Genomic DNA, 27,092 nt, shown 5'->3' with positions numbered 1-27,092 from the left:
CAATCCATCATCATAGTTAAGTACATTTCAGGAAGTGCAGTTTTTATATCCTTGAGTTAATGTAGTAACTCGTTAATATTGCCATAGTTTAGTTAACCAGCAGTAGTCACATTAAATGACCAAAATGGATGTAACATACATAAAGAACATTCAAAAAACAGATTCTACACACGTGCAGCATAGAAAAATGAAACAGTCTCAAGCTCACAAAATTAGAACTAGAAAGTTCAACGACTAACACAGATTTCAGATAACGTTAAGCAAATATCTACATCCATTCTGAAAGAAAGAAGTTTCTCCTGTGGTAAACTGAAATACTTTTTCGCTTTTACCTGGCCAAAGACACCCAGATTAAAATAATTTCTTCTGTAATTGTTGACATCCTGGATGACAGCCAGTACGGCAAGATGCTGAATGAGTCCAATTTAGAACTAGGCAGCAGCTTGCATGTTTTGGTTCCGACACTTCAAATGGTATCGAGAATTGGATAAATTCACTGCCCTGTTAGATGCACACAATTTCTTTGACTGGGGAAGCAACACTGAACTGTGGTACTGTCATGTTACAAAAGGGAGAATAAAATTACAGTGAATTGATTGAAAAGAACATTCATGGTGTTGTGAAGTTCACACACTTAGATGGAGTTTGATTGTTAAAGCTTTTCAGTTCACCTTGAAAAATACAGGAAGAGTTGTTTTGATTTTTTTTTTTGTTTAAGTGTAAACTGCTCATGAGAAGTTTTCACATAGAAAAAAGTTTTAAAAGTCCCCAAAACAGAACAATGGCAATAAAAAAGTAAGCTACAGTACCTAGGACTTGGGCAGTGCTCTGGCAAGGTGTCTGCAGATAGGTAGATGAAATGAAATAGAGCAAAACTTATTTCTGTGACCGCTGGAAATGAGAAATGTCTCCACTTATCAGTAGCAAGTTAGTCAACAATAAAGTGCACAAATGATACAGGGAAAGCTCCTTTCCGACTGGGATCTCCATCAATATGACCAATCTGAAAGAGTCCAGATATTTTTCAAGTTAATCTCAAATAGGCATTTCAGAACCACCAAAATTAATAGCAGTGGCCTTCCTGCCTGCAGTATGACCTGCCTCTCCCTACATTTTTCTGCAGTGGTGTTCTTTTTCTTTTGCAAATGAGAAACATCAGAGAATTCAGTCTGACAAGGTGCATCTATTATTCACCTGTAGACATTCTTCTAAAATTCTGTTTTATCCAGTTCTTTGAAAGTAAAATCTATTAATGCAGTACCACTGCTATGTCATTTCAGCGCATCCTGCGATGCCTGGCAGCTCATTTTCTTAACAATCACTGAAAGGTAAAAGGATGGATCAAGCTTCAACAGTTCTGGGCTTTACATGAATCCATCTGTGTTTATACAGCATTATTGTCAATTTGGATGCAATCTGAAGTTCTGTTCTTCGCTAGCTAACAGAGTAAGGCAAGTGTTCTTATGCATAACAATTTTCCAAGACACTGCTTTAGCTGATGAAACTCTGGAATGTGAATAGTTGAGATGGCTTCCCAGCTCAAATGGACCATTTCTCAATCTCAGTCGGCTGAAGAACTAGGAAAATAGAATTAGGACAATCTTCAAGGAAGATGATTAGCAGCCGATTCTTAAACTGCTGACACCCTCCAAGAATTTCCTGTATGTCCCCTGTATACTGTGAACCCTACTAATGAGATTTAATTTTTTTCTGAATGAGAAAAGTCAAAAACTAATCTGAAGTTTGATTATTGAGCAAAAGAAGTTTCTGGAATCGGGTTTTCATGAGATGAAACGTTTCTTGTTATTTGGAAAGCTGCTGGGGGATTTTCTGGTTAGTGTCAACCTCCAGATTTCATTTATTTCTTTCAAGTATGTTGATGGAAAATGCAAAATACTCACCCACCACTCCTGATCTTCTTCACCATCGACTACAATAATATCTCCCTCCGAAAAAGTTAGCTCATCTGGGTTATCTGCTACACAGTTGTAAATTGCTTTTACTCTCTTGGGTTTAGTTTTTGACTGAAATATAAAAAAAGTAAATGTAAATAACACAGTATGGAAGAGACAGACTAGACTTAGGAGCTGATCTAAAGAAAGCTTCAGAACTGCTTTCAACTGCTATTTTTCGTAGGTTAGAGTTCAGCTACATCTTTTAAGCTGGGTGTTCATGCTCCAGGCTGAATGTGGCAGCATCCAAAGCCTTTCAGAACCACTGTACCACCAGCATGGGCCAGGTTTCCCTTAGCCATCATCCAGGCTCATCCAAACCTGTCTTCAGAGCTCTACATCATTGCAACAAGTAAGATTTTATTCAGAGGATGGGGTGATCAAGATCAAGTGCTATGCAGCAAGTATAAAAGCAGCAGCATTAGCAGAAAGAGGCCTGAGTCACCTGCCAATGGGCCCCTTCTGAATTTGCTAAACCCCTTTCAGCCATGTACAAACCCCCTGAAACGTGCTCTGCCTCTCTGTAGCACTTGAGGACTGCAAGCCACAGAAGTGATTTAGCAACTTCCAAAAGGAGTTTAGTAAGGAGTTGCAATAGTGGGATTCCAGTCCTAGCTGTGTTCTATTTAAAGCGCTGCTGAATTTGTTTTGCTCTATTATCACAGTATCCACCATCCTAATTTCACACCTCTCCTGGTGCAAGCCAGCCTGCTGCTGCATTTGTTTTCAACCTCCTCGTTCTCTGTTGCAGACCAACAGTAGCATTAATGCTACCTACGTAGTGTTTCCACGCAAGGAGCGGAGAGGCACAGGACCTGGAGGCAGGGCATAAGCTTTCCACCATGAGTCCGCCCTTCTCCCCAGTTTGCCCAGCCATAGCCAGCAAAAATCCCTCCTTTCATCAACTTCAAGAGTCCAGAGCAGAGCTGTAAGTGCCATTTAGGTCAAGAGATGTCTGTTAATGCAGAGGGTGTTTGAGACAGAGGATCCAGATGGCATAAGGAAAAGAAGGTCTCACCACCATTCAGGAGTCTCCCTGGGACTTGTTCCAGTCTCTAGTTAGGTCAACCATGGAGCCTAGTGGGGGGAGAAGAGACTCCATCCACAAGTCTACTTCCCTCCACCAGCTGAATGCTCTGCTGTGGACAGTGCTGCCCACCAGCCTCTTAATGTGCTATTTTGTTAGAGCTGAGTTCCACGCAATAAAAGGGGGCTGTGGATGGGGAAGGAAGGGCTTATCATCACTGTTATGCTTCTCTGTAAGCAACCATTTGCATTTTAGTATAAAAAAAACCTGACCTGCCCAGACCATGCATGCCCTTAGGCTCTATCTGTGGGGCACACCCCCAAGAGCTGGCAGCCTTGCATGGCAATTTTGCCAGATGCTCCATCTCAGTCAAGTTACAGTTTGAACCACAACCACCTTTTAGGTCAAGAGGTAAAAGCTTCACAATCAGTACAACAGTGACATAATTACTAACTTCAAAGCACAGTAATTACAGGTATTTCTTGTTCTTTAGAAGACAATGAAATTAAAATAAACCCCACTCCCAGAAGACTAAAATCTTCCAGGAAGAGTTTCCCATGTATCTACAATATGGTTTCAAAAATCTAAAATATACACTGACCAAAAAAAAAAAAAAAAAAATGGTGCATCAGGAATTTCCATCTGACAAATAGGCTGCTGTGCAAATGCTCTGTACAGGAGATAAACTACACTGCCTATACGTGCATTTACAACTCGACCTCTCTCTTCTTTAGTCAAGGAGCACTTCTGCAGTAATTTCCTAAATCTGGGCTGGCCCCTGGATTCTCTGGCAGGGTAAAGACTTAGCAAAAAAGACTGGAGTATAAGGCTAAATGGAGTGATTTAGCCAAAGTATTTTAGCTAGACTGATCTAGCTAAAGCTCTTTAGCTAAGGGGCCCTTGACTAAATCTCAGCTAAGATGCTTTAGCTGGATTGATTTAGCCAAAGCACCTTAACTAGCACACACTCCCTGAGCCAGGTTTCCCTTACTTCTCTGTCCTATGACAAGAAGAAAATCATCCAGCTGATTTTCTCAGTCTCAAAAAATTCACCCTACTGGAGCCCTAGAGACATCTGGAGAGTCAGATTTGTTTTTCGTATTATGTGCAATTAATAAATTGTGGAGACACTGTGACTGTTACAAAAAAACAGCCACAATACCCCATTCAATCATAAGTAAAGCAATTTGTCCTATAAAACGAGAGAGAGAACAATGTAGAGAACTACTACAATCTTAATTTATACAGAAAGCCAAGTAAGGAGCTGTTTCAGAAGTGACAGGTGTTGAAAGGATGTATCCAGTGCTCACATCTGAATCTCAGAACACACAACAGAAGCTGTGATTAGGGTTCAACAGCTTCACAGAGTAAATATGGCAATTCCCTTGGTGCGTGGAAGCAAAAGGGATAGATAGTCCATTTTACACCAATCAGACCATTTAATTTTATTGTGGCCTACAACATGAATGTTATTTTGATGCAAGACAGACGGTAACTTTGTTAAACAAGAGTGGGGGAAGCAAGAAAACAGAATATTTTATATTCCCAACTAATGCAAGATGAACTCCAGATGTCTCTGTGGGTTTTCAGCATTATCAGATGAGAAATGACTAATAGGTGTTCTAAGAGCTCAAGACAAACATGCAAGGCTATGCACACAAACACACTGAAGTCTGTGTCCTGGAGAGTTACTATTTCAGTAGACATGGTTAAGGAAAAAAATCAATGAAGGGACACAGACAAAAGACTGAAGAAGGCAGGTCTTTTTGTTACAGCCCATTAATAAGACCACAGCAGATGCAGGAACAGCACATCTCCTACCTCTCAGTTCATTATTTACCAACGGAACCACACTCCTACACAGAATGAAAAGCATGAAACAGCCCAGACCTAGTTACATACAGCATCTCAAAAAGTATGGACTCTATATTGTGATTTGCTTACTGCAGAGAATATATAGTCGTGACCAAGGATGTTTTATGCCTATCACATAAGAGAGCAGTATAAAATCTGAGCAAGGACCAAAGACCCAGCTGAACTACACATAACAGCTCAGCTGACATCTGGAAATACATCCCTTTACCTATACCAGTATAAGAATACAGGTACTGATGTTAATATGTGTGTTACCATTCATGGTCCTAGATTATAAATAAGAATAAATAAGAGTATAAAAAGGTCACACAATTGGATCAAGAGTCCACGTAAACCCAGGATCTCTTTTCTAACAGTCACCTTAAGGCTGGGAGGGAAGGTAGAGAAGAAGAACGTACAATACTTCCAGCCCGATACTTCCAGCCTTCCCCTTCACTCACCTTCCGGCTGGGGCTGTCTCAAGTCAGATGTGGTTTCTGTGTATTTACCCGGAGACTTCTCTCCTGTCATCCAGTGAATGCATGACAAAGAGATGCAAAGAGAACCAACTGCTCCAAGAACTAAGTTTCTTTGTTTTGAGCTTGACTCCTACTTGTCTTGCCTGAAGCCATTTAATCTATCTAAGTGAACAACTATGAGTATATCTACTTCCATCACAAAAGTAAGCACGGACCCTCCCTTATTATTTACTTCACTGATGTTTAAGAATGAAGTTATATATGATCTACAGGTGACTCACTAATCAACCTTATCTACCTTCAATAAGTCAAACCATACATTCTGTGAATTATGTTGGTCGCATTTGGATGCAAGGAAAGTATACATGCTTCTTTTTTCTGGTTTCTCTTTGGTTTTTGTTGGTGTTTGGTTTCATTTTTTAAAATTTAAAATTTCATACTATCATATAGGAAATGCAAGAAAGTAAAAGTTATCACAAATATTTAGTGCAAGTCATGCACATATTCAACACAGGATACAGGCTTTGTATTTTCATGATTCTCACACTTTCTCCATAACAGGATACACTATTATGTCACCAGCACGTTTGATAGAGTGTGGAAGTCTTAATAAAATCTAACCCCAGATTATCTACTTACTATTTGTGATTTCCTTGGCATTGGTGCTGGTGGTTGGATCTGTGCCAAAGTATTTGTTGTAGAACCAGTCTGTGTTACTGGAACTTCACACACAGACTCTCCTGCTGCTGAGGTAAGTAAAACAAGTAAATTTTAGACATGTTTAAAAAAAAAAAAAAAGCGATGATACAAATTGAAACCAAATTATTCTTTAAATGATACAAGTAATTTTATATCCCACGAGTATTTGATTTTTAAAATGGTTCTTCCTAAATAACTGAACATAGTTTTTCTATCCTTTTCCTTACCAAAAAAGGCCTCTTTTCCCAAAGACAATTACCTAAGACCTTTAATACTGCAGATGTGCTAAAAGAGAAAAACGACTATAAAATAGATGAGACCAGAACCAAGTATCCCATTTCTTCACTGCAGACTGTGTGCTTTTAGAACCCTTCTGCCTTAGTAAAGAACAACATTATCAAGATGCTCTACCCTTCACAGGAGAATCCTGACACAGATGGTAGATAGTCATTAGCAAATTCCCCCTGAGTATGTCAAGGGGAAATAAAAAAGAATCACTGCAAGTACCAATGAATGTAATATATACAGCAGAAGGGGAAACGGCGTAGGAGAAATTCCACTACAACCATCACAGAATCCACAAAAACTTTATTTTGGACATTTTATTGAGATGACGTTATTGTAATGACCCAAAGCCATAGTTACTTTGAACAATGAAAAGTGCAGAATGAATAACGAACTCTGTTCGTTATCATGAAAGAACCAATATCAATTTGCAATTTAATTAAAAGTAACACTATATGAGCTTTAGATTTTCAAACAAGAAACACATTTTTTCTATTCTAAAATGTATATTCATTACCTTGTGTATGGACACATGCAAACAAGAGAGTATACTAATTAAAGCTTTCACAATATATCCTTTGTTTGAGTAGGGTTTAGGTAAGGTTGGGAAAGCTAAAGCCCAACCGGAATTGAATCTGGCCAGGGATGACAAAGACAACAAGAAGGGTTTCTGTAAATACACAGGTAACAAAAGGAAAATTAGGGAAAACGTGGGCCCATTGCTCAGAGGTGGGGATTGTTTTACACAGGACATGGAAAAGGCTGAGGTACTGAATGCCTTCTTTGTCTCAGCCTTTACTAGAAAGGCCAATCTTCAGGAATCCTAGGATGCAGGGACCAGGCAAAAATCTGGAGCAAGGAAGTGCAAAGTCCTGCACCTGGAGATGAATAAGCCCATGCACCAATATATGCTGGTGGTCACCCAACTGTAAAGCAGGACCAGAGGCAATGGGCACAAACTGAAACACAGGAGTAGTTTCTGAACATCAGGAAACACCTTTTCACTGTGAGGGTGACTGAGCTCTGGCACAGGTTGCCCAGAGAGGTTGTGGAGTCTCCATCCTTGGAGATATTCAAAAGCTGCCTGGACACAGTCTTGGGCAACTGGTTCTGGGTGGGCCTGATTGAGCAGAGGGGCTGTGCCAGACGACCTCCAGAGGTCCTTCTCAACCCTTCTGTGACTCTGTTTCTTATTACATGGCCCCATTGCTTACATTTATTGGCCCATAACTCTGTTCATGCAGAAGAGCTTGAGGCATCAGGGCCTACACAATCAAGAAGAGAAACAAAACGAATGCCGGTACTGACTGTATTTAAATGTGTAAGGTAAATAAAAAAAAAAAAACCACACTCTCCCTCAGGCTGTTATAATGAGAGCTTAATTACAATAAAAATAAATCTCTAAACCACACTTACCTGTTTGTTGTAGAGACCCAAGTCCTCTGGACTGCCCTTTGTTAGTTAAGCCAGATGACTTCTCTGTCCTGTGCACAAAATTAGAAATTCATTCATTTAAGAAACAAACAAGAACTTGAACCACAACAATACAAAGCATTTTCCAAATTATAAAATTCTTGTCATGTCTTCAGTATATTCTGGTGACAGCTATTTTGCTTTTAAAAATACTACTTTGCTTCCATATTTTTGATTATGCCAATCGTAATTCGGACTTAATTAAAAAATGTAAGGCAGAAGAATAATATAGGTTCAATTACTGCAATTTGTGTAGAGTAGATTTTCTTTTCCTAAATTCTGGAGCTCCTTTAACTGCTGTTTTAAAATTTGTTGTTAAAATTATGTATCCATATTAATCTATACACTGTAGCAAGCTTCAGCAAGTTGCTTTGGCCTTTTACTTTGTATGGTATATGCAATCAAAGGACTAGAAAGGGAGCTCAAAGGTCAAAAGTTTTTCACCTCTTTCATTCACAAAGGATCAACCATTTATATTATTTATCTCACATACACACATATACATACATGTCCCTGTATCTTATAGCTATCTAAGTTTGTGTAGGCTGTCCTCTGCCAAATTTTCAGTGTCGGAGAACCAAAAAACTTCCCAGACAAGATAGGCATATTTCCATATGCTTACGTTTGGAAAGCCTTCCCTAGTGTTTAACTATTCTTGCCACAACTTAAACAAAAGTCTTCTTTTTTAAAGCCATCATAAGATGTAAAAAGGAATGGCATAATCCAACACCTTGTACATACTTGAGTAAGTGTATCTATGCTACATTTCCTTTTTTAAAAAATATGAGAAAATCTTACTACTTTCAAACTTTTCTCACAGGTTGTATTTTCTAGACTTCTCATTACCTTATTGATCTCCTCCGGTTTCTGCCTCATTGTTTTGTATCTTTATTTTACTGCAATACCCAAAACTGAACACAGTAGTCCAGCTGAGGCATTACTGATGCTGAGTCAATTGGCAGGATTAATTCATACAGTTTGCAGTCTATAATCAAACAGTACTATTTCTCTTTGACTCTTCCACACCAGCATAAGTCGTCTGACTTATTGACTCACTACATCCTTGCAGATCCTTCTCTTAAGGACTTTTGCTTAACCATACTCTGCTGTTCTCCATGCTTCATTTTTGTAGTTGATTATTCTTAAGTACTAAATGTTGCTTACTGAATGACACCCCTCTTTTCCCTCGACTACTACTCCAGTTTCTCAAGTGTGCTTTGGATATAATCCTGTTTTCCAGTACACTTGTCCCTCCTAACTTTGTTTCCTGTAAATTAAAAAAAATTATTTTCTGTTCCACGTCTTTCTACTCCAGCCATGAATGAAAATATTGAATGGAGCTGAACCTACGCAAAGCATGTGAACAACAAATAACACAATCAGACATAAGATACCATTATCTCTTCTTTGTTATTAGATGAGAATTAGAAACAGATTATTCTTTGTGGTTTCTTATTTCCATCACAGCTAAGCATTCTGTAGATAGTCTGCAAGTCAAACAATCTTAAATCACTAGGCTCTCTTGTTTTTATTGGGGAATCCTTGTACTCTGCTCCCTTAGTGTCTGTCTTCTGTTCATTCCCATAGAACATATAATTGGCAAAAGTATGCATGCTCTCTAGATGACTTGTATGTTATATGCCATAAAACTGAAAAGTTACTAATAATTATGAAGTATATTAAATACTAAAATGACATCAGTTACCCAGGAATAGGCTTTCTTTGAGAGATTCTACTAGGAGGTTGTGGGGGCAGTGGTGGTGGGGCTGGCTTAGTCTGTGGAGGAGCTGTTTGCTGTTTAGATTGCTGGTTCAAAGCTTCTATAATGCTGGCTGTCTTTGCCACTGGAGGCGGTGGTGCTGGAGAAAGCACATCTACAGAAGAAAGTAAGATAGTGAAATTAAATTAAATTTCTATTTACCATTTTGTTTGTTAGGTTCTCATCCACAGGTTTTCCTGCTACAGGATTTGCCCTCACCCAAGAAAAATGCTTTACTCCATGTAATCAATAACTTAAACAGAAAGCAATCCTTCCATTGGAAGGAGGACCTCTCTGGAAAGAGGCTTACCTTTTGTTTCACATAGTCAAGGTCAGAGAGCTCACAAGTACTTCATTCAAGTATTAAAGTACAAGCAAAGAAAATTCTTACCAAAGTCAGTCATATTCTTGAAAATAGCAGATCAGAATATATTTTATAAAGTGCTTATATTGTTTGCTCAATCAGGGCCTTCAGTTTGTGTTTTATGGAAAAGTAACTGAGTGAATAATATTCAAGAAATTTTATTTAGAGGAACATCTTTTCTTAAAATCCTGTTATGATTAACATCTAACTAACTTCATATTAGGTTCAGCAATTAATTACAGTTTTTACTGAATTCTTGAAACCACCACAGCTGCAGCTAGCAATGCATTAAAACATCTTTTTGTATTCCTACAGTCTGCAAGAATCAAGCACCATGTGGAGACATAGCCCCAAGCCTGCATGTAACACTCATCTTTAAAACTTGTGAGAAATGCAGCATTGAAACTCTCTCTGTATATAAAGTGAAGAGCTCTTTAGCTCTAGTAATAGATAGTATTTCTTGTTGACCCTGCACTACACCATACAGTCCTCACTGGAACATCAGAGAAGACAGTTCATACAAAGTTACTGGATGGGAACGATAGGCCAAAGTTACAGTCACCAAAAGAGGAAGTATGAGTTGTGGAAATGGAAAAATAAGCCAACTATGATTAGATACAGCAGAAGGGAAAACAGGGGAAAGTGGAAACATACTTGTAGATGTTACACGCAATGGCGGCACAGGGGGATGAATAGCTGGTGGATCTGATGAAGATCTCTGCCTGCTTATACTTTCCACTCCTAAAGAATTTGTCTTCCACATTGCATTAGATGAAGAAATTGTCTGAATACCACTGCCAAGAACTGAAGGCTGAACTAAAAAGAGAGGAAAATACTGTATTATTATTATTGCTTACCCTAAGCACGAAGTGTTAATATTCACACCTGTGCTTTTACAAATAGTGCAGCTAGACCACTATATTCATCAACAGGAACCATTGCTGTCCTGCTGGAATGTCAGAGCAGAAATCAGAGTCTGATGTAAAAAATTACATAGAAGTTTCTGGGTAAAGTCTTACTAACACTTTATACCTAAGTAAAATATCTCTCCAATCATTAAAGTATGTCAACACTTGAAAAAGCAGAAATTTCTCAACAAGAAGACAGAAGGCAAGTCTTGCTACCTTCTTAATCCCTGACTGATAGCTGTAATCTTCTCAGGTACTGCGAGAAAAGGACCTCACTTTTGCATGAGTATTAGCAGACACTGCTGACTCAAAGTGAAACATCAGTTTTAACTTGGAATTGACACAAAACTGTAATTCTGAATTTCACCCAAACAAGAAGCTATAATAACTAGTCATGAAGCAGTTACAAAGTACGTCTTTGGGTCCTCCTATATTACTTCACTCTTAAGCTGAAGAGCTGCCTCCCCATTTCAAAAAAATACACTACAGGTTTTCTTCATAAAGCCAATATTTTGCACATACCGTGTCACTTCTCCCTACTCAGCACATGAGCATCATATGAAGAAAAGATGAAACAGAGTAAGGTATGAATAAATATTAGGTTGCAGTGAAGAGCACAAAAGCCTCAGAAGACTTGGAGAACAGCCTAAAGCTAGGAGGATAAAGGAGTAATAATACACCATAAGCATAACATCAACAACATCAGCAATCAACAAGCTAAGATCGATGATACTATTACAGCTTTTAACTAAGAATATAAAATAATAGGCTAATACACTGCTACAGTAAAGAATATGAGCTAATAATCTAAGACAGGCAGCATGCTTTTTTGGCATGAGCTGCACTATACTGGTGCCAAGAAGTCTGAGGTTGGAAATGAAATTAAAATGACACTCTTTGAAAAGTGTCATTTAATCAAGAGCAAACAGTGGGTAAAATAGTATGGTTGGCCATGATTAAAATAATAATATCAAAGGGTAAAAAAGTCTTTTTAACTATCCAATTGCATTGCTATTTTTAAGATAGAATCGAAGAGTTAAACAGCCTACACAGACTCCTTGGGTGAATTTTCCTGTTCGGTGGGGGAAATACTCCTATCCATCAAGTAAAAACTGTCTAGATATTAAGCTTAGACTTCATGCAAAAATGTTAGATGAAAGGAATCCCACCTTGGTTAAGTTTTATATGCTGCTAAACTTGCCCCAGTCTCATGCTACCCTTTTAAAGTAATCCAATCCCATGCTGTTCTATTGTTCTCAGTTTTTCTGTCCCCAAAATAACGTATTTTAATCCAACTTTTATGCTGCATCCATCCTGTGAGACCAATACCTGACTTTTCATATTACACAGATGTTGAATTCACCATCTCAGACACAATCACTAGTGTATGGAGCCTTGCATTCTGACCTCTGCACAGTGCTCCCAAAGGCAGAAGCCATTCATGTATGCCTAGAACATTCCCAGCTCATATCTCCTCTTACAGAGTCTGAATTACAAGCACCACAGAGAACCATGTGTTTATACAGTCATTTTTCTTCAATTGAACTTGACATAAATTCAGCATCCATGAAAGCTGCTGGATTAATAAAGGTATTAAAGCTATGAAACACACCAAATGTACTGTACGAGAACCTATACAGCTTTCTCTATGCTTCTTCAAAATGATCCAAACAGGTTATATATGAACATAAGAATGAAGTTCACAGCATCAGTTTTAATGGTAGATTTTGCAAGCACACAAACCTTCTGAACCAGGATGAGACATGTACATTCTACATTGTACTATTGATCAGGGTATAATCAGTAATTGGCAGTTACATCTTCAGTCAGCTACCAGTTCTCTAAAATCATCCAGTTATTCACATCATGACACTTATACTTTTATTTTAATAACCTTGAAGCATATACTTATTAAGAGAAGACTTTGCAAGGTTAAAATGTCTCATGTTCTGTGTGCACTCTCCATTCTGCCAGGTCTTAAACAGTTTTACACAGCAGCCAAATCCTGTTGAAACCGAACGCTTAAATTGAACTCTGACAATGACATTTTCAAGAAACAGAACTATGAAAAGATGGGATATTAAAAAAAAAACAACCTGCTAAACCAAATTGACTGCAGCCCTCCTTTAAATAAATTGTTTATTCTACTGAGGTTACCTGGGCATAGTTTTCCCAAACACTATCGTGCACTTCCTTGTAAGTATACCGATAACTGAACTCAGAACAAGCTGTGCAGATTCACTTCAAGTATATAAAATGATGTCTTCAATAATCTGTTCCAATACTTACCTGTGCAAAATAATTGTAAAAGAGACCTAAAAACATAATAATAAAAAAAATGTTATGCTCACATTCTTCTAACATACAACAGTATTTCCTGGTGTTAGTACCTTTGCCAATATTCCTTGGAGGTAGAGGAGGTGCACTACTTGTAACAGGTACTGCAGGCTGAATGGGAGGTGGACTGCCACTGAGTATTGCTCCATATGTTTCATTTTGTAATATACTTGGCATAAATCCTCTTTGCTTATCCTTAGCAATGTTCGCTGCATCTCTTGCCAAGGATGCTACATTAGGCTGAAGCTGGTTTGATCCAAGTTGATAGAAGCTGACAGGCCTGTCCTCTCTTCGGTTGGGACTGGGTTGCTTAAACACAATGAAAAAAGTACTCATTGATACCACTTAGTTGTGCCCATTTTATTTATTAGTTGATAGAAAGTGATTAGTTTCTAGAAAGAAAAAATGGCTTCTAAAATCCATTTTTGTTGCTTTTAATATGCAATCTAAAACCTACATTCCACCCTCTTCATGACAATATAACTGTGCACATTAACAAAAGAAAGATTAAATGTGAATTGCATTTCAAAACAATAATAATTTTCTTATTTTCTCCTGCAGTATACTCCTATAGGATAATACTGTATCCTTATATACACAGGACTATACTCCTATAGATATTCAACATAGATATTCAGAAAGGATCAAGTAAAGTTTCCCTGCATTAAAATACCGGGCAATATTTTCAAAAGTAAATAAACAACTGAAGATAAGCCTCATCTGAAGTTCAGCAGTATTAGATCCCAAATAGATGATCATCTCAAAAACCAGACACAATTGCATCCAAGTATTCTACCTGTAGCTCAGCCTACAACAAATTAGGAGCCAAAACTTCTCCTGAACTCTTTTTAGCTCACTAATATCACTGGACAAGTTCAGAAGATTACTTCAATTGGCAGCTGGGATGGAACATTGCTCATCCCATGCACATTATCAAATGAGATCTAATTAGTTGTCTTTGAGATTTACAGCAAGTCATCTGCTTGCTATGCACACTTCACATTATTTTTCCTGTTTCAACAGCAAGCATAGTAATTATTGTTATCAAATGATAATTAAAATAGCTGGAGTTATAAATTCATGTGGCTAGTACAAGAATGGGTTGTAACAATCCACAGCTCAGAGAGCATAAATATGCCTTTAGAAATAGCATTACATAAACATGTCGCTGATGTACTGTCTGTATTAAATTAAAATAACCATTTATAGTAATAGCGTATAGGCAAAATAAAGATTTACACCAACAGTATCACAAATAAGCAATTGATTTTCCTCTGAATATATTCAGTGCTTACTCTGGATTGATCATGTAGGGCCTTTAAAAATGTTATAGCATAGCATTACTGTTGAAAGATTTATCAGAATGTTGTACATGACAGCCAGACACATTAATCCCTACCTTTACTTTGGCTTAGCAACCTCACTCCTCACTGGCTGACACTCTCCATTCCCTGGTATTTATTTCAGCCCACACTTGTTTCTGCTTTCTAAACCAGCAGAAATTATTTTTTGTTTTGTTGGTTTAGCTTTTCACTAGTTTACCAAACTGAAACAGCTCAATTCAGGGACAGAATGGAGACAAAAGATGAGGTAGAACCAGACAGCCAGGGTGTGGAACAGCAGCAGAAACCTGCTGGATTGTCTCAGCCTTCTTTTAGGTTAGACTCTCTTCTATATGAAAACTTCTGGTCTAAAAGAACTTCAATTTCAAATGTGACCTTTTCTGACAAAGATTACAAAATCTATTCCACTGCTTTACCAGAAAGAGAGACAAGCCCAATAGCTTGACACCTACAAACAGAACTCTGATGAGATCCTAAGCAACAGCAGTATTCACCAGTGCATTCAATGTAGTCACAGACACTAGTCTGTGATTAATAGTCTGTAATCTCCTTTGAAAAGTCCCTGTAGTATAAGCCTATTAATAGTGGACAGTGAGGGAGCAGTTTCATTACTTTAGCTTCATTGCTGAGTAGCAGATAACTTCCTATACAAGATGGGAGCTCAGGGACCAGCCAAAAAGAAAATGCTGAACTGCAGAAGGCAACTGGCAACAATGAAGGAAAATAAGGAAAAAAAAGATCAAAAATACAAATTTAGAGCGTCCCAGAAAGGGATTTGCTAGCTATCTAGTTGTAAATTACCCAGAAGGTTTTACAGCTGGAAAAAATGAATTCTCTAAAACATAACAGAAAGTTTCACGCTGCTTTATCAAAAAGGTCATCATTATGGATGTTACTATCTGAATGGTGATACAATATATAGGAATACATAAGTACTGGGATATAATACGAAAGCTCACCCAGAAGAACTGGATTTAGCAGCTCACAGATTCCATATTCTTGCACAGATACCAAAATCCTCAAGAAAAATCTTAAGAGGAGTCTCACAAGGGTAGCAATTGTGCTTTGAAAGAGATGGCTTATGACAGACACATTTTTTGCTCTTTGTTGCTAACTAGGTCAAGTCAGGCACCAGAGGTAACAGCTATCTTGGATGAAAGAGACAGGACTTGGGGAGAAGAATCCTATGCAGACAAGATATTGCAAAAATGGTATTTTGCCACAGAGGAAACTTACTGATGTCAAAATTAGTCTCCAAAACATTAACTCAATTCAGTGGTCTGATGACCTAGCATTTTTTAAGACATTCTGTGAAGGCAAAGAAAATGAACCTATGACTGTTAGGTTTTAATATTTCTGAAAACAAAGCAAAACCCAGCACACAAGATTTGTTTTTATGCTATTAATCAAGTATTAGCAATTCATGCCCTGAGATGGCGGACTTTGCAAGAGAAGTATTAAAATGCTAAAACTTGTGGAAAGAAAAAAGTCAAATTTCATTATCCAGAGGAGAAAGGGTTGCTAGCTACTTTCAAGAGAAAAAAAGGTTGTGCTAACATCTGAAGATTAATTAATACAAAGCCTTGCACTTTACAAAGGAAGCATAAAAGGCATAAGCAATTACAACACCGCACACACAAAAATAACAAAAACATGTGTTCCATGCTTATATGGAATACTTCAAATTATGAAAATTTCAGGATGTCATCAGCATTTAGGAGCCTATATGTAATTTCAAATTACTTGGCCCCTAGAAATCCAAGACATTTTTAAGCATTGTTCAGGTATCAAAACATGGTAGTTTGTTTCCCGCCTGTACATTTAGGTACTTAAAATACTTACTGAAGTTGGTCCCTAAATTGGGAAGTTAAATGTTGAAAATGCAGTGAAGTTCCCATGCTACTGGAACATTTTGTAATACTTGTAATATGACCATCTTTGGAGATATTCAGAAGCCATCTGGACATGGTCCTGGGCAACTGTCTCTAGGTGACCCTGCTTTAGCAGGGGGCTTGGACCAGATGACCTCCAGAGATCCCTTCCCACCCCAACCATTCCATTATTCTGGACCCAACAGCACCACACCACCAGAAATTTCAGGTATGAAAAGGGAGAAAACTAAAAACATGAAGATTCAGAATTAAGACCGTACCCTGCTATTAATGGATGTAACTTAATGCACAAGTTTAGTTCCACTGGTGACAAGCCAATGCATAAACTGTTCCAAAATTAAAACCATCAGCTAGAGCTGTTTCACAAACATCAGGAGATACTGTAAGGCGCCTTGTAAAGGCAATTTTCCTAGTTCATGTTAGTTATGCTTCACGACCAGCAAATCTAAATATTCCTGATGTATTGAAGCAAACTTTTGACTCCATTAAAAAGAAGATTCAACAATCTGGCTAATTGTATTTAGATCATCACCACTCGGTCATGTGTTTTACACCTTAATATTAAAGGGGAAAAAGAAGACAAACTATAATTTAAGGAACCAAAATTTAAGCTACTACATAACTTTATTTCAGTGTCTTCATACCTATAGCAAAAATCAGTTTTACTGAAAACATTATGAACAACATGCTTACACATATATGTGTACAGAAAAATTGTAATGCATTGATACAAACCTGCAGCTTTTCATCCACATCATCATCACTTTCGTCCAGATCTTCATGGAGCAACCGCCATTCGTATTCTACATGAACGTGAGAATTAAATCTTCCGGACAGTGCTTGAGTAAGCTAAAGAAAAGATGATGACTGTTGACACCTACGTTATGTGCAGTACTTATTTTAAAACAATGTATGTAAAAACAAACAAAAATGACATATAGACGGAACCTTGGTTTCTAAGTACAAATATTACTTTTATTTTAAAAATAGCTTTCAATGATCTGGAAATTACTGCACTGGGGCAAATTTAAAAACTTAAGCTCTGTGACCAAATACAACACAAATAAATGAAATACAACTAGGCTTTTCATTAACTGCTGCAGGCCCATTCTCGATTTTCTGACAATAAGCACCACATCCTATTTGCTTTGATTTAGAAATCGCAAGTCAAAGAAATTAACTGCAAAGTCACGTTTTTTTAATTACTCACTTATCGAAAAGCTTTGCCCCACTAATCCATTTTCCTTGCTTACTAAAAGTAGTGACGGTAGCTAACTTTTCTTCATAGAATCACAGAATGGCTTGGGTTGGAATGGACCTTTAAAGATCATCTAGTCCAACCCCACTCCCCACACCTGCTATAGGCAGGGCCATCTTCCACTAGATCAGGTTGCTCAAAGTACCATCCAGCCTGATGTTGAGCACTTCCAACGATAGAGCATCCACAACCTCTCTGGGCAACAAGAAAATGGCCTTCATCCTTTGCCTTCACCCATAAAATGTACTTAAGCGATTAGATTTCAATGTCATGTCAGACACTTTGGATCACAGAATCACTGAATCATTTAGGTTGGAAAAGACCTTTAAGATCACTGAGTCCAACAGTAAACTTCACAAGTCCACCACTAAACCAAGTCCCTAAGCACCATGTCTACACATCTTTTAAATATTTCCAGGACAGCCTGTTCCAATGCTTGACAACCCTTTTGGTGAAGAAATTTTTCCCAATATCCAATCTAAATCTCTGCTGGTGCAACTTGAAGCTGTTTCCTCTCATCCTATCGCTTGTTACTTGGAAAAAGAGAATGACACCTCGCTACAACCTCCTTTCAGGTGATTGTAGAGAGCAAGAAGGTCTCTGCTCAGCCTCCTTTTCTCCAGGTTAAACAACCCTAGTTCCCTCAGCTGCTCCTTATAAGACTTGTGCTCCAGGCCCTTCATTACACTTCTCTGGACACACTCCAGCACATCAATGCCTTTCTTTTAGTGCTATTACTTCCAGTCCTGCTGGCCACACTATTTCTGATACAAGCCAGGATGCTGTTGGCCTTCTTGGCCACCTGGGTACACTGCCAGCTCACATTCTGCCAGCTGTTGACCAACACCCCCAGGTCCTTTTTGGACATGCAGCTTTCCAGCCACTCTTCCCCAAGCCTGTAGTGTTACATGGGGTTGTTGTGACCCAAGTGCAGGACCCAGCACTCAGCCCTGTTGAACCTCATACAAATGGCCTCGGCCCATTGATCCAGCCTGTCCAGATCCCTCTGTAGAGTCTTCCCACCCTCAAGCAGATCAACACTCCCACCCAACTTGGTGTCATCTGCAAACTTACTGAGGGGATCTCCCTTGTGGATCTGGGACTAATAGCTCAAACAGAATCATCCCCTGGCCCCAAGAAGTTAGCATTTCCAAAGCATCTAAAAAGAAATATAATTTTCTTCTTAAAAGCATATAACTTGATATATGCATATAACTATTTCTAAGTATACAACTATTCCGTCTGGCATATATTTGTTGAATATTCAACTGTAAGCTGTTAAATATTCAGACACGATTCTGCTTATAAATGCACAAACACACAGGAAGATGGAACACTCACCAGCTCTTCACAGTGAGTATGTTTTAAACGTTTAGCTATATCAAGTGGCGTCTCTCCTGACTCGTTAGCTATATTACAGCAAGAAAAGAAAGTTATGATGATAGGTGTCACTATCAACATGTCCATTACTAAAGATAAAGACAAACCAGCAGGTACATGGTGAAGTACTAAACCAACTTACTCTTGAAATTAATGTATTTCCTTCATATATAGATCTAACTCATACCAACCCTCTGAACATGACAAGCAGTAGCAACTCAACATGCCATATATATGGAATGACAGCCATGAAATGGCAGTATACAACTAGGCAACAAGCTGTCAGCTAAAAATCATGGCACTTATTTAAATTTATTTACAAAACAAGTGTAATGTATAAGTCAATTTTAAACTTGAAATAAAAAATGTACATTGATTTTTTTTATAATGAAGATTATATTCACAGATTTATGATAAACAATTGAGGAGAAAACACACTTATTCCACCTTCATTGTTTCTTATCTGAAGCAGTGACAAATATGAAATGGAAGTACACTCTATCCTTTTACCTATTTCAATAGAAGCCTTCCCTCTCAGCAGCAGTTTGAGGCACTCAACGTTGTCCGTCAGACAGCAGTAATGCAGGGCTGTGCTACCTTTACATGTTTGCTTATCTAGATTGCCACTATTGGAGTAAAAGAAAGAAGAAAGCTGATTAAACTTAATTTCCTACCCGATATTAATAAACCTATCTCATTACAAGTTTTTCAAAGAATAAAATTACATTTGCAAATACCAGAATTAGTTTTAGTATTTGTATTCATTTAGTATTTGTATTACTTGAAATAAAAGCAGTATCAATAGTATTTTAATAGTTTTCCATACACCTACCTGTTCTGCACTAAGAAGTCAACTATATGAAGGGATGTTCGATCAACTGACCTAACAGCAAGGTGAAGTGCTGTTTCGTCTTGCTCCTAAGAATAAAACAAAAGAACACATTTGCTTTTTCTGATCCACAAAGAAGCAGAAATTTTATTAAGAGATAAATTAGATCAATTAAAACATTTAATTTCAAAACATTCAGACATGCTACCATTAAGATATCTCTTCTGAAGACTTCTATTGCTTCACTTTTGTTCCTTTAAAGCAAACAAATAAGTTGAAAATTAACAGATTATTGAATGATTTAATGTTTGATGTTTTAATACATTTAAAATATGATAGTATTGGAAACAATGTCAGATCAAACTATTTAATATCTTCTTCTGTTATTAAATTACATCATTAAAAGCACAAGTGTTCAGAACAGCATTTCAAATCTTATTTTTGAATAAGAAAAAATAGCACCTTTTAATTAAAGAAAGCATAGTGGATTTATAACAATTTGTCTAATAAAATTTACAACACTTACATGGCCATTGGCCAGTGGAATTTTTTCTGTGAGATCCACACCATCAGCATATACTTGGACTAATCCAAGAATGTCTCTTGATTTGACTGCTTCACAAAGAGCATGCAATTTAGCTCCATTGTCAGCATGCTTTTTCCGTGCATATTTTCTCTCAATATACTTGGCAGTAATATAATCTTTTCTTGCATTCCTGAAATTGAATATAATTTACTTCTATAACTTTTAGCAGAAGATATACATTAGAATTTCCATAAATACATGCAAGTCATTTGAAATAAAATCTGGGAAAGCCTATTTCTCATTCATTATGATAATTTTTCTTTTTAAATATGCATGTAAGACATGTAGTCTTGTATTTCCAGTATGAAATGTAACTACAGAAGATGAATCAAATAGCCAATATGAAGACAAACCATGAATTTTCCCCTCTGAACTCTGGTATGAAGTTGAGAACAAGATTACCCAGCTCCATGTACAAAAGATACATCAAAGCTTCTTAATGCCCTTTTGCTAACAGCAGCCTTGCAGGCTTATGTTTAGCTGACTTGTACCCCTACAGATGCTGGAAAGGGATGGAAAGCACAGGATATAGGAATCCGTCCTATACCTCTGCACCCACTATCTAGGCCTTGCATCAGTATTCACAGCAGTGAGTATGTTCTGTAAAGCAACGCTTCGTCACAACTGTAATAGGGAGGATGTAGTAGATTTTTTATTCTCCTCTTACTGACGTAGAAACTTAGTACACTTGAATCAGCACACGAGTTATCACTTCTGCTGTTGATACCCAACTAACATGGCTACTTCTCCTCGCATTGAAGCAAGGCAGGAGCTTGCATGCCTCCCAGAGGCATAAAACTCCTTACCAGCTCTTGGGATGTACACAACGTTGCACAGAAAACATTTGACAAAGCCATACTTTATCTTCTAGATACTATATAGTGGGCAAAAAGAAAAAAATCCAAATAATAAGAAATTGAATCAATGGATAGCTCTTGTTCCTAAAGCATATGACAGTATTCCTTCATAGTTTTTAAAAAGTGTCAGTCCTCAGGTTCTCACTGCATTAGAAAAAGCCCCAAATTCTATACGTATATATATTAATCTAAATGACTTTTTTAAACCTATCAATTTTTAGAAGTTGTCTTATGCTATTCACTTATAATTCAGTAAAATTATTAGTAAATGTAATTATTAATATTAATATTCTGTCCTATTATTGATAGTGGTAGTCTAAAATTATTTAAACTGCATGGTTTAACATTGGTTCTGTCTGAATAGTGAAAGTCCAGATAACGCAAAATCAGCTTAATCCAAAGCCAATTCTTCTGGGTTTGTTTCCACATCGTTTACTAGCTCTTTTACGATGAAGTAGTATCCAGCCAAGTAGGCAGCTGTCTTTGCTGTGTCTCTGCCATCACTGCTCAGTGTTTTCAAGCAATTGAATTAAATGTTCTATCTTTATTCCACATAGTTACAGATTTAAGTCCTAGGTGTAGTTTCTAATTGCTAAGTGTTCAGTATCTTTCAGGTAAAATGTGCACCTTATTTCAATTTCTAGTTTGTGTTTAAATAGCACAAAACTAATAGCTTTGGTTTAGATCTCTACCCTTGTATGTCTTTAAAATTCCCAACAAGTCATGTTTAATTTGTTTCTGTCCCACAAATCATGATTCAGAGAGTTGGTAAGATAATTCTTACTATTAGGAAAGGTACAATCAGATAAAGTTCAATAAAACAGACATGCAAAGCATCAGAAAAAATGTTTACTCTTTGGCTATAAGGCTATTTATAAGACATTATACATCTTTCATGGCCTGCTGGTGCAAACCATAATGGCACAACCCATTAGCAATATTAAAGTAAATGCCTGCCTTTTTCAGAAGTTGTGGCTCTTTACTTACATATCGCTGCTTGGATTAGGTTTGACCATCTCATCAACTGGCAGACAGAATTCCATAATCTCATTAAACCCAGCATTCCCAATATTCTTTGCAAGCTGTTAAAAAATAATCCACAGCTCACTTAATAAACATGTTCAGTTATTGGCCACGCAAATACTAGTGGGATGACAAGGGAAAATGGGAGTTGGGACTTTTTGATTCTGATTCCTAGTTCTGCTACTCTGTCAGAAATCATGAACAATTAGGTACCTTTTTGGATGTCAGTTTTCAGCTGGGATTTAATACACAAACAAGTAACTGCAGAACAATCCATCAAGACAGCAGTTCATACAATAAATGCAAAATACTTTGTGCTGGGTAAGAACACACATACGAACTGATATGCAGCTGATATGTGGTAATTTCTTTGGGTAGCAAAACTGAATAAATTTTCTTCCTTTGAGAATTAAAGTTCTCTTCCAAAATAATGCTAAATAATTAATGGGGTTAGTATTTGTGAAGGCTTTCAATTTTTAATGAGGCGCGCATTTATATGTCAAAAAGCTGTGTTCTTTTAAAAAAACAACAAAGGGTAAAAAGACTTGGAAACACAAGAAATATGAAGTCTCTACTAATTTGAATTCTAAGATCAGGCAAAGTTTACAGTAAGACACTATGTTTCAGGAGGTTCCCTTAAACTTAAAGAGTTAAGCTTCCTTAAATTTATCCAGAGGCAACTTTCAGGATTGGAACAATATATCATTGAAGTGACAAAAAGATAATTGTGTTGGAAGTATTTTATATTATTATTTTACAATTAATAAAAGCAATTTGATTACCAAAAGTTCAGATGTTCCCAGCACATCTAATGTAAGTGATTGCATTCTGGAATAGTGAACACCAAGTTCTCTATGGATTCCTGAGCATTCAATGCAAGTTAGAATACCCAAATTTGTTGAAAGCCAGGTAGGATCTGAAACAGAAAGCACCCACAGAATTTGAATGTATTCATGTAATTATTTCATTCTAGAAAATGTAGTATACAGAAATTAAATTCGGTAAAATAATATTACCATATGTGAATTATCAGGTTTTTAAATTTATGTCTTTATATTTACTCTATTGGGAAACACAAACCAGGATATTTTTTAATGGTGAAAGACATGAAGATGCATTTTTTTTATAAAGGACATTCCTCTCCAAGGGAACTGCTCAAACAGTCCAGCTGGCCATTCTCCACATGGCTTTCAGAAACCGCATTTTTCCACCAACAATATAATGGTGTCATGTTCTCAATTGTGGGTATAGGTGCAGTTCAAACCAAAATAACAATGCCTACATTTTTTTTTTTTTTTTTGTATTTCAAATATAGACTTTAGACCAAGTGAAGCAGCAATGACTCTGAAATATACATACAGCACCACACTACAATGGATTCTCACTCAACTATTTCAAAGATACTAAGGCTCATCCTTCTCCTTTCATTACCACTGCTTGTCTTTTCTCCTGGTATTTTGCATTCTTGCTATAACACTCCCTCGTCTTCCAGACAAATAATTAATTTCTGAAGATTTAGATAGCTTAGAAATTCATTTGTTTGGTGGTAGCTATTTAGAATCTTCTCCTTTAAAGACAGCAGGATTGACTCTTCCTATAGTTTTATACAGTATCTATTGCTGGAAGTTAGTATTGATTTACAAAGTGCATACAGCTTCAGATCTGATGTTTTCAGCTACAGTTTCAGATCAAAAACCCTTAAGTCCTGCAGTGCCTCTGTAACATAAAAGAACACAGTAAACAGCAGGATTTAAAAAATAATTTTAAGAGGATTAAAGTAGAAATTCATCAATCAACAAAACCAACACTGCAAACCATAGTCAGCAGGTGCATTCTTTTTCAACTGAGCACAGTCTTACAATTTACCCTGTCTCACTCTCAAAGATAAAAAGTGGAAAAAAAATAAAGAAAAATAAAAAATGTGTATGAGGAAAATCCTTCAAGTATCTTACTGCTGTTCAGTTTTACCTAATTACATAAAATATGGGCTAATAAAATAAGTGTAATTGATTTATATAAGCAAAAGTTACAATTAGCAAAATATGTAGGTGAAAAATAAGCTTCTTAGTAACTTTTCTCTCCACTGACAACATGCATATGGCAAATCAATCTTACTGAAGTAGTGCAATTAAATTGTTAGTTTATTCTACTACATGTACAATCTTTGTGAGATAAGGAGTAAAAGTGAGAGCATAAAACATCAGTTTAAATGGTCTCATGAGCTATAGAATTTTTACCAATTAGAAATATGCTTAATTGAGTCACCTTGTGCTCCACAGTCACAACACACATCATTTCCAGTCATCCTCTGGACTTCAGATATAATTTCTTTTGTCAGTTCTTGGACAATATTATTTTCTCCTGTGTTATCATCTCCTTTGAATGCATTATTTAAAGCTTCCTCTTTGCTGTTTTGTAGCACAGATGTCCATCTAAAATGGCAGTAATATTTTGCTATTAAATGTTTTGGCACTTCTAAAGTTCAAGGTAATGTCTCAGCAGAACAACAGTATCAAAAATAAAATTAGCAAAATAACTCACATTTGACATTCCTGTTCATCTTCGGCTTGAAAGTGGTATGTTCTGTCATCTGCACAATAAATAATTCACATACTGATTAAAAAAAAAATTATTGAAAAACTGATTTTGTAGAAATGTCTCAAAAATCTAAAATGAACTGATGTATGACTCCCGAGGTCTCTAGTCTCATCACTGGAATATTGACAGGCAGAAAGTCTATTTAGCAAGTTTCACCCTTACTACCTACAGTTCATCTATGTTTACACAGGGTGGCTTGTTGGTATTTAAACAGAAAGTGTTTCCTTCAGCACTGTGCTTCTATCACATAAGCAGCAGGAGAGCATAGTAATTTTTCCATGTTCTAGATATAACCTCAGTAATCACAATGCTGAAGTTCTGCTGGGGTGTGGTGGTGATGTGCGTGAGTAAAATGCAAAGTCCATATTTGAGTTTGAGATTGAAATAAGAAGGATTTAAAGCTTTCAAATGAGCTCTTAAAATCACAGTAATCAAAAAGGGCAAACTTGCCAGTCCAATCAGAATAAGCCCCAAGCTGTCTCAATTAAATCAAGCTCAAAAATTTAAATTTACTACTACTTTTGTAATTCTAAGCATTGTTATCATAGTGTACTACTAAAGAAGAAAGCATAATACATTTTAAGTCTATGAAACAAATGAGATATGATACAGTTTAATGATGGAGTTAAAATAGAATAGTTGATGAGAACAACAGAGGTAAAGCTACTGGGAAAAAGATATTCTAGGCTGAAAATTCCTAAAGTTTGAAAAACATTCAGGCAAAAAAGGTCTTATGATAGTTTAAAACATAGAAAATATTAAGGCAGTGAGGATACATGACAGGACAGAAAGGAAAGTGCTAGGTAAACAATAAGACATTTTATCTTGCCACAGTATAGTAATTTGTAGTTTTTAAAAAATAAGGAATGTTTTTAAACTCTATAGTAAAAGTATAAATAGTACAAAGTATTGGATATATATATACACACTATATAGAATAAATAGTATAAAGTGAAAAAGTGATCTGAAGAAAGCTAAGAGGCCAGTTATGCCTTGTCATATGTATGATGGGACAAATTATAATGTTGTGATAAGCTGATATTGGGCAAAACGTGACATGGTCATCAACAAAGAAGATGCAAAAGTAAGCAGGGAAGACCACTTGCTTGTGCAGAAATGGAAATGCTGTATATTGCACACATGAGTACTAGTCTATTAACAGAAGCAGTGTATTTTAAATTTACAAATACAGAAGAACTTCATGCTCTGATGAAGGAAAAAATGAGGAATAGATTTATATTATTCTCCTCAAATAACCTGAGATATATATTTTAGTAATGTGCTTTTTATTGAGTCCATAAATATAATACTAAAATGTCCCAGTGAGAAAACAAAGGATACATTCTACTATACAATTTTTTATCATCTCATTCAGCTCCTAAAATCATTCAGTTTTGGTGTTTTTAACATGTAGACTCTTTATCTCACCTTTATAGTGCTTATGAGATAATAAAACAAAAAAAATTTTCAGTATTTTCTTCACAGTTACATAGCAACCGCTATGCTTAAATTTTAAGAAGTTTTGTCATGGTTTAAAAGCTTCTTTTGATCTTCTACAAAAGTCATAACAAGATGATCAGCTAGGACATTTTCAATATAAAGAGTGATGTCACAGCAAAAATATTGTTACTCTATTGTAAGGTAGCACAAAATGATATAGAAAGAAGGAGTAGATAGCTTTGAAACCAAGTGTCTTTCCAATGAAACAGGTACAGTTATTCGCATTATGCTAAAATAAGTTAAATGGTAAATTGTCATAAGAAGGCCATTTTATAAAGAGAAGCATTCTACAATTGCAAAAATGTTTAAGTGTATTATTCACACATCTACAGAAATATTGCAAAACTCCTTGATATTAGCTGCAAGTAAAAAGAGCTAAACAACAAACCTACGTGATATGAGGTCAAAACATTTTTTCTCCTCTGGGTTTGTTTTCACTTGACAGGTTAACAGATTGAGCTTTGCTGGAGGTCGGTTAGCCTATTTGAAGATAAAATATACACATTTTAGCATATTGATACTGACTGAGCCCTGCAGTCTGAAAACATAGAATAACTAGCCAAAAAGACTTGACAAATGGTTTATGTTAATTTGTAAGGTACTCAGGTTTTGATTTATGTTTTCTTCTGCATCATGATTTGTAAACTACATTTTCTTATATTTGGCTATTTTGTTCACTGACACCTGGA

The 27,092-nt window shown here is 36.6% G+C and overlaps 1 protein-coding gene across 6 annotated transcripts in view; it reads right to left on the bottom strand.

Annotated features, from left to right (window-relative positions):
• Positions 1–889: 889 nt before the first annotated feature.
• ASAP2 (ArfGAP with SH3 domain, ankyrin repeat and PH domain 2) overlaps positions 890–27,092 on the bottom strand; it is a 90,657-nt gene continuing 64,454 nt past the window's right edge. For 2 of the 6 annotated variants that reach the window (XM_033009944.2, XM_042803499.1), the window contains 17 exons: positions 26,796–26,883; positions 24,847–24,895; positions 24,571–24,737; positions 23,088–23,221; positions 22,270–22,364; positions 20,366–20,555; positions 19,843–19,928; positions 19,521–19,636; positions 18,972–19,039; positions 17,108–17,221; positions 13,191–13,446; positions 10,547–10,708; positions 9,475–9,643; positions 7,713–7,780; positions 5,952–6,058; positions 1,902–2,024; positions 890–1,003 (listed from right to left, as the gene is read on the bottom strand). In XM_033009944.2, the coding sequence (XP_032865835.2) occupies positions 929–1,003; positions 1,902–2,024; positions 5,952–6,058; positions 7,713–7,780; positions 9,475–9,643; positions 10,547–10,708; positions 13,191–13,446; positions 17,108–17,221; positions 18,972–19,039; positions 19,521–19,636; positions 19,843–19,928; positions 20,366–20,555; positions 22,270–22,364; positions 23,088–23,221; positions 24,571–24,737; positions 24,847–24,895; positions 26,796–26,883 (2,067 nt within the window). In that variant the 3' untranslated portion in view covers positions 890–928. The remainder of the gene's footprint in view (positions 1,004–1,901; positions 2,025–5,951; positions 6,059–7,712; positions 7,781–9,474; positions 9,644–10,546; positions 10,709–13,190; positions 13,447–17,107; positions 17,222–18,971; positions 19,040–19,520; positions 19,637–19,842; positions 19,929–20,365; positions 20,556–22,269; positions 22,365–23,087; positions 23,222–24,570; positions 24,738–24,846; positions 24,896–26,795; positions 26,884–27,092) is intronic. The other 4 variants (XM_042803500.1, XM_042803502.1, XM_042803498.1 and 1 more) reach the window with 3 other exon arrangements.

Source organism: Tyto alba, unplaced genomic scaffold (assembly GCF_018691265.1).
Source record: "Tyto alba isolate M040663 unplaced genomic scaffold, T.alba_DEE_v4.0 Super-Scaffold_40, whole genome shotgun sequence".
Taxonomy (NCBI): domain Eukaryota; kingdom Metazoa; phylum Chordata; class Aves; order Strigiformes; family Tytonidae; genus Tyto; species Tyto alba.
This window is presented reverse-complemented; position numbering and strand designations above follow the sequence as displayed.